At 35.8% G+C, this 8,679-nt stretch overlaps 1 protein-coding gene across 1 annotated transcript in view; it reads right to left on the bottom strand.

The window, feature by feature from the left end:
• Positions 1 to 4,059: 4,059 nt before the first annotated feature.
• Positions 4,060 to 8,679, bottom strand: part of LOC107553362 (NACHT, LRR and PYD domains-containing protein 12-like) — a 117,199-nt gene continuing 112,579 nt past the window's right edge. The window contains exon 12 of the mRNA XM_016235569.1: positions 4,060 to 4,181. Coding sequence (XP_016091055.1) covers positions 4,175 to 4,181 — 7 coding nt within the window. The 3' untranslated portion in view covers positions 4,060 to 4,174. The remainder of the gene's footprint in view (positions 4,182 to 8,679) is intronic.

Below are 8,679 nucleotides of genomic sequence, written 5' to 3'. Positions count from 1 at the left end.
GGGCCAGACTCCTGGGCCCGGGGTAGAGCTCAAGGCTTGGAATCATAATGGATTCCTTTAAGGGGATACGACCAAGAACCTAGTATCACACTCAGTATCAAGTCTTGGCCTGTCACACAGGGGCTACCGCTTGCTCGTGCATAAGCTCTGAAAGGAACTGTCTCAGCAGACCTCTAGTGGCCACACCCTGCTAAATACCTGGAGATACCTAAGTGGAGTGGTGCCCAAGGTGACCGGGGCTTAAACCAGCTCAAGACAGTCTACTGCAAGCTAGACAAAAACTCAGCGCATCAGAGAGGCGGAATTGGAAGGGCCTAGTTCACCTGATGCTACTGGTTCCAGGTGCTCTGGGAAAAGAGCGAAACCAGCGCATCAAGAAGAAAGCCCCTCTCTTCCATCCCGATATCTGCCAGGTTCACCCACAGATGTCTCTCAATACCTACTATAGCTGCCATGCTTAGTAGCACAGAGAGTGAGATCTGTGGTGCGGCGAAACTCAGCTACCTCATCAGGCCTTTATCCAGGTCTTCCAGCAGGTCAGCCTAATATGCCTAGAGCACCGCATCATGTGCAACGAAGCAACAGCCTGAACTGCTGCTGCGTATGCCCTGCCATTTAAGCGAGATGGCAAGGAGGGAGTTTTAAGAGAGGACGTGTCACCCATAGAAAGATAGCTAGCCAGTCGTCTTGTTTACAGGGGCATCCTCTCATAGTCGTTTCCGCGCATCGCCTCGATGTTGGCATAACTCAATTCGAAGTCCACCTGATTAGAACTGAATTCAAATTTTAATGGTTTACACCTTATCAACGGTCGTCCAGCGAGCCGTTAATGTTCATGTATCTTAACCATCTGATTATGGGTATTTTCCCTGGCCATGGGCTAATACGTTCTTTGATAATTTGTAAGCTCTTAGAGAGGTAACGTGATATTTGGCAAGAGTTTGACTTTAAAATTATACGATACCAGACAATGATTCTTTATAAATGAAACACAAATTATATTGGCTATTCTAGATTACATTAAAGCTAAGCTAAAATACACACACACACACATATACAGTTCAGAAGTGAGTTAACGGAGTTGCATGAAGTTTCAAAGTTCTATCTCATTTTCATGAGTGGTTTTAAATTCAGCCTGAGAGAATTCACAAAGCAGATATTTTCTTATCTTTACTGCTTAACTCAATTCACCAGTGTCAGTTCAGCAGATAGAAGATTTTGTTTGTACTTGCGTTTGCTGAAAGCTGAGTTGTTCCTTGTGGCTACTGGAGGGGATTCCGTGGCTGATTGGCTGTTGATCTGGCGCCAGAATGACGTTTGGATGACGTCCTTTTGGGGAAGGTTGGATTGGTTGCTTTCTTGATGATGTAGAGGCTTGAGTAGTTCTGCTGAAAAGTCTCTGTTTGCAAGGCTTTAAGTTCTTTGAAGATCGCGAAGTGTCAACTGAAGTGTTTGAGTTCTGGAGTCTCGCTTGTGCGATGTTACGGCATGGGAGCGCTTTGTCGCGCTCACCAAGGTGAAAGCCAAAGGTCTTGAGAGAGAGAGAGAGAGCGAGCGAGCGTAAGACAGCTTTGTATTCCTTTTAAGCAGGCTCGATGTTGATCCATCCCATACGTGATTGTTCAATCCGATGGTGGCTGCGGGGCTTAGCCACGCCCTGTGTGGTTCCTTTTTTTTCATGCACAAGTCACATGCTCCTGTGGGGCGTACTTCTGCAGGTTTTAATAACTTCTTATAAACATATCATCACCGGAAAATGATACAGAATATAAAATTTTCACTAACACCAATGTTCAGCAAATGAAGCAAGCTTTCATTCAAGCTCAATATCGGATAGTTTCCATCCACATTAATAATCTTAATTACTAAAAGGTGTTTATACACATTGGTTAAACTTGCACCGATTACAGGAAATACATCAAGCGTATGTCTTATATATATGCTGATTGGCTGCGGGTCTGTTTGGGTTTCAGGAATCAGATGTTCAAAAAGTCATGTGGCGTCACACTGTATAGATTGAATCACATTATCACTGTTCTTTAGGTTTGTTGTTCTGCAAGCCTGAGGTGTGATTAACTACATAACACTCAAAACTCACCATACGCAGAACAGGAGGATTGAGAAGGCTCAGCCTCAGCTTCTTCGCCGTCCTCAGACATCTCCTTTGAAGTTCCCTAGAAACTTTTATTGTTTATTGAGCAGTTAAAGAATGAACTGCATAGATAAAGCAGTGATGCCAGTGTGTATTTATGTAAAATGATGGGAAATGTCCAACATCAGTCCACAAATACCCACCAAATCACTTGAGTGGCATAACAGAGAAACAATGGACTAGAATAACTCTAGCTGACATAATAAAGTTTTTATTAACATAAATGATACCGACCGCTGTAATTGACAAAGCTCAGCAGCAGGGGGGTTACTTACAAGAGGGGACAGGGGATAACTTACAAGAAATGTCCAAAAGAAAAGGATTAAAAAATTTTATACATCCATTTGACTTTCTTACATCTTTTACGGCCTCAATAATTGTAATGCTTTAGTTCGAATTTAATGTTCACTTTATTATTAGTCTGTTTTAGTTTGTGTACATGGTATTTCACCTTCAAATTAATCACGAATTTTTTTTTCAAAATTCTATTTTTATGCAACAAAAGTACATCTTTACCAGAGGGTTGAATATTTAATTTTGTAAATTTAAATATTAGATATTCAATATCGATTGAATATCTATTTACAACTGGGTAAATATACATTCATAAAATAATTGTTTTATGGATTCACAAAAAATAATGTATTCACAAACATTAAATCAATGTTCAAATCATAAAACAAATCCTGAAATTGTATCATTTATGTCATGATGGAAAATAGCAATAGATAAATATTCTGATGTCGCTTTATGGTCTTTTTGGGGTTAAATTATGTTTTATGCAGACATATTTTGGGTCACCGTGAACAGCAATCTATTGAAAATATCAGCAAAAGTATAAAGGAAACGCCGTTATAACAGCGTCTTTACATCCATTTTGACCGCTCCCAGCACCCATACCGTAATTGTGTGATTAGCAGCCAAAAGAAAAGTGCGGCTTGCTTGATTTTCAGTGATACGAGGCCACTTTTTCACATCCTCCTCCCAACCATCTCCCGCGGAGGCTAAAGGTACTGTTATTTCACCCTTTTTAAATTAATTGAAGTTGTGTTCCCACCTCGTTAGCAGGTTTGGATCGCTAAATCTTGAATGACTGACTGTCAACTGTCCCGCTAGTTTACTCCGAACCGGAAAACGCTACCCCTTTTGACGTAAGGCCTCATGGGGCGTAGGAAACTTGTGGATAGAGCATGTGGCCTATAGCACTACAGTGAGATCCCAGGACACCCCTAGTCCGCATGTTCACTGCTATTTATTACTCAGCATTGTCTGGCATGAATATCCATTCATTCATAAAGAGACAGCAGCGATTCTACAACGGGTTACATTTGAGAGCTATTGAGTTAGAAAATAGAGTAAATGAAGTCACCTATAAGGTGATTAGTCTGATTAACATGAGACACACACACACACACACACACACACTCACTCATTCACACACACACACACACACACTCACACACAGGAATAATCAAATTGAAGAAATCTGTTGTTTCAGGTTTCTAGACTCTAAGTTTATGTTTATAACTGTCATATTATACATTTTGCGTTCTGCTCTTTTTATGTAGATTTCAAGTATTTTATTTCATACAGTAATGCATTTATTTCAGTCCTCTGCTGAAAAAAACTAACAAACAACAGCAACAACAAAAAAACAATAGAAACCACCACATCATTTGTAATGGTTTTACTGGTTATAATGAAAATTTTATTGTTTTTAATGGAAACTGTACAAAATCAATTAACTTTACTTTCAGAGTGTAGAGATTGTGTTTTTTATACTTTACCAAGGTATAAATGTTTTATACATTTTAACCTGATGTACTTTTTTTTTTTTACGTTGAGTTAAAATCTACTGTAGTAAGAACTGAACAGAAAATACACATACTGTCACAAAAACTGCACAAACACGTGTGTGTGATGATCACTGTGGGTGTGTGTCTGTTGATTCTGTTGAATGTGATGTCTGTCTGTAGCGGCTCTTTATTCACCATCAGCGATCAGAGAAGGTCAGACTAACATCTAGAAGCTGAAAGTAAAACACAAGCAAATGTGTGTCACATTACTGCATTATCCACTTTACAACAACTAAAACAAACTATTTGCATTATTAGTCAGATTTATAAACTAACCCTGTGACGTACGATTATTAAAGCTCTTTTTGCATTCAGATTCTGTAACACATTTTACCAATTCCAAAGCACATCAATCTTAATAACTACTATTCATTTTGTATTTAATCATTTATGAGTGATATATAATTGTCCATGAAGACTGGACATGAAAAACTCCTTATATTCAGGTGTGCAGAATTATTAGGCAGGTTTTCTTTTACAGATAAAATGAGCCAAAAAAGAGGTTTTAACTCAGACTGAAAAGTAAAAAATTATTAAATCCCCATGAGAAATATTAAAAACTAATGCAATACAGTTAAGGCATGACCACTGGACAGCAAAATGCTCATTGGGTTAATGGGGGAAAAAAAGAAAAGGAAAAAACCGGGTCGAGAAGAGAAACCAGCATTTTCCAGAACTGCAACTTTCCTAAAATATGACCCTCACTTAATAAGAATCACATGCTGAAGTGTTGTGAAATACATGAAGACTATTTTTATAGGTTTTATGGACAGATAAATTGAGAGTGACTCTTGAAGGAGCATCACATCTTCTTGTGCCACTGTTTGAAGAATTCATCTTCCAGAATCTGGCAGTAAGTTTTAGGAGCTCATTTTTAGTCAATCTCTTTTCCTGAAAAGTCTGTCTTGCAGAATTAGTTCTTACCAATTCAGTTTAGTATCCTAAAAGTACAACAGCAGGGTGATTTTATTAAGTAAATAAATACGTGAATTAATGTGTACTATACTTAGCATGAAATAAATGTGTTTCATATACAAGTGTGATAAATTGAGAGTGACTCTTGAAGGAGCATCACATCCTCTTGTGCCACTGTTTGAAGAATTCATCTTCCAGAATCTAGCAGTAAGTTTTAGGAGCTCATTTTTAGTCAATCTCTTTTCCTGAAAAGTCTGTCTTGCAGAATTAACTTCCAATTCAGTTTAGTATCCTAAAAGTACAACAGCAGGGTTATTTTATTAAGTAAATCAATACGTGAATGGATTTGTACTATACTTAGCATGGAATAAATGTGTTTCATATACAAGTGTATTTATTTTTCACTATTGAAATACTGTATTATTGTTAAATAAAAAAGAAACATCAAGATACTAAACTATAAACAGAATCAAACTCTTATTAAACATGTTAGTCACAATTATGAAGAAAGTAACCTAAGAAGAAACTATATTAATTTTAATTTAAACAATCAAACATTTTTAATCTTCACTACTCACTCAAGCTTCTCCAGTTTATAATGTGGATCATCCTTCAGATCAGAGAGCAGCTTCACTCCTGACGCTCCTAGTTTATTTACAGACAGACTCAGTTCTCAACCTTCATCTGTGACTCCACAATCCCTCAACCTGTAGAGAACAATGACACTCTTCAGTCTCTCAGTTCAGGATCTACAGAAACTTCATGATTAACAGATCCAGTCTAAGGTTCAGATCCGCTTCTGATTGACAGTTCATTTCAATATCATAAAAAAGTATGTTTTTTTTTCTTTACATGAAAACCCTAAAATCTTCAACACATCTGTATGATGTGAAAACATACTGAAACAAGGAAACATATTTCCTACATAGCTGAGTGTGAGCCTTTATCAAATCACTTTTCTTGTGAATATTAATAATCCTTCTCCTGTCCTCATATGATGTTTGAAAAATGTATTTTTATGTATATTTCATAATGGGGAAAAAAGATTAAGGGTGTAACTATTAAAGGTTCAATTCACAATTTTGAAATCACAATCTGACTCATAATACTACAAATTAATCTTGTCACGGTACCAACATTTTAGTTGTCCACCAATACCATATGTGAAAATAAAAAGTATTAAGTACATTAAATTAGTATAATTAAGCTAATAATAATTAATTAATACTTTAAAACAGCATGTAGCCTTCAAATATGTTTCACTTAAGTAACATTGTTTTAAAAAGGTCAAATGAAAACTCGTATAGAACAAATGATAAGTATATTCATCAGCATTTACACTCCGAGATCTATTGACATCAGATATTATTATTATTATTATTATTATTATTTGTCCCATCCATTGCTATGTTATCACTGTGGCAATCATCACAATTTCTGATTCAGATTTAAAATTTAAATATGATTTAAATACGGTTGTCACTCCAGAAAGTTTGCAATGTTTAATAATTAGCAATAAAAACAATAATGACTTTTACGTAATACCTAATACTAATGTACCTAATGTACTAATACCTAAATTAAATATTACTTTATTATGAACTAATGATGTGTTCAGGTATGTACTAATCAAAACTAATCCATCAAAACATTAACTAACAAACATGTACTAAAGGTTCATCTCTGTCTACACTTGGTACATTTTCTGACGTGGATAAAACTCTACAGATGATTCTACATCCTTGTCAGAACTACAACTATAAACTATTTGTACATATTTATTTGTGAGTACCAGTGTGTGTGTGTTTGATCCAGAGAGATGATTTACCAGAGTTTCTCCAGTTTACAGTGAGGATCCTTCAGTAGATCAGAGAGCAGCTTCACTCCTGACGCTCCTAGTTTATTATCAGTCAGATCTAGTTCTCTCAGGTGTGAGGGGTTTGATCTCAGAGCTGAAGCCAGAGCAGCACAACCTTCATCTGTGACTCCACAATAACTCAACCTGTAGAGAACAATGACACTCTTCAGTCTCTCAGTTCAGGATCTACAGCTCAGATCAGCAGCAACTTCATGATTAACAGATCCAGTCTAAGCCTTGGCAACTTTCATGTATCTTTTATGTTAAAGACAAAAAAATAATAAAAATTAAAATACTATAAGTGCTAAAATAATGAATAATCTATTATATAAACAACAAACTATAAAAGTATAATATACAGTACAGTTGATCATTTTACTGGGAAAACACCATATGCACAAGAAAAATGGTCTCTTTGTAAACAATAATAAATATAAACCAGGATTTAGGTGCTGAAAGCTGATGTGAAATCTCAGGTAGTCAGATGCACTGAATTGTGATTGTGTCTCAGATGCAGTCAACTGAAACTGTGGTCCTGTTTTCACTTCACATTTAAATGCATTCAAACTTTATTATGTTGAGAAAAAACACAGACTACGAATGATATCTCATCCATTCACTTCCTTCCCCGCTCACTCGTAAGTAGACTCATTTATTCAATCATATTCGAGCATCACACTCGCGCTCCTGCTAAAGTGATGTAGAGTGATGAAATAAGAGAACTGGGTCTATATGAAATCAGAACACAAGGCTCACAGAAGATCTGTGTCTGTAAATGTGGGAACTAAATGGTCATACAGTGAGAATAATAAAGGAACAGCGTTCTTCAGGACGTTCCTGGTAAATCTCGTTTGTCCACATGGATGTCCAGTGGAAGGTCTATCTATTGTTTGTAACTCATTTATCTTCAGCATTAATATTCACATGCCTTGGTTAGCTATGCTTTCTCCTGCACAGCACTGTTGTGACTTGCTGACTGCGTGTGCATTTATAGTCTTACTATTGTACTATTCTCTGAAATGACATTTAGTAGTGGTTTGGTGAATCATATAGTCAACATTAAATTACACATTTTCTATTCAGGATATTTAATTAAACGAGGATGCTTAATGTTTAATTAAAAGACGACTCAGTTACAACTCAAGACAAGGACTACAGTAAGAAGTATGCAGCTCTTATTACATTACTTCTCACCATTTCAAAATTTAAGAAATAAACACTCTTTCTTTACATGTTTTTAGTTTGCGTGTTCACCCAACAAACAACAGAGTATGACCATTCAATAATATTTCATCAACATCTTAAAGTTTAAAGAATATAACCTTAAGTAACATAATTGTTGTATATAATATTTATTTCTGTTTAATTCACTGACCATCTGTACACATTTATTATATAAATACTACATAAAGGACCTGAATTTCAGGCAATTTTATTTTCTCTTGTAATGTTCATAGGTTAATTAATATTACTATACAAATACTTGTTTTTTTATTTAAAAATGTTTTGTTTTACTCAGCAATAGACAAATACTTATGAATTAAAAGTGTTTTTTTTACCAGCTTATGTGTAATTGTATAATATGTACGGTGACGCATTGCTGCCGCACACATATTATTTTTTCCACTCAATTATGTTGTTAAAACGACATCTTTTCTCGTTAAAACGACATCTTTTCTCGTTAAAACGACACCTTTTCTCGTTAAAACGACATCTTTTCTCGTTAAAACGACATCTTTTCTCGTTAAAACGACATCTTTTCTCGTTAAAACGACATCTTTTCTCGTTAAAACGACATCTTTTCTCGTTAAAACGACATCTTTTCTCGTTAAAACGACATCTTTTCTCGTTAAAACGACATCTTTTCTCGTTAAAACGACATCTTTTCTCGTTAAAAC

Source organism: Sinocyclocheilus grahami, unplaced genomic scaffold (assembly GCF_001515645.1).
Source record: "Sinocyclocheilus grahami isolate Dianchi unplaced genomic scaffold, SAMN03320097.WGS_v1.1 scaffold471.1, whole genome shotgun sequence".
In the NCBI taxonomy this organism is placed as follows: Eukaryota; Metazoa; Chordata; class Actinopteri; order Cypriniformes; family Cyprinidae; genus Sinocyclocheilus; species Sinocyclocheilus grahami.
Note: the sequence above shows the minus strand (reverse complement) of the source record. Positions and strands in the feature narration are given on the sequence as shown.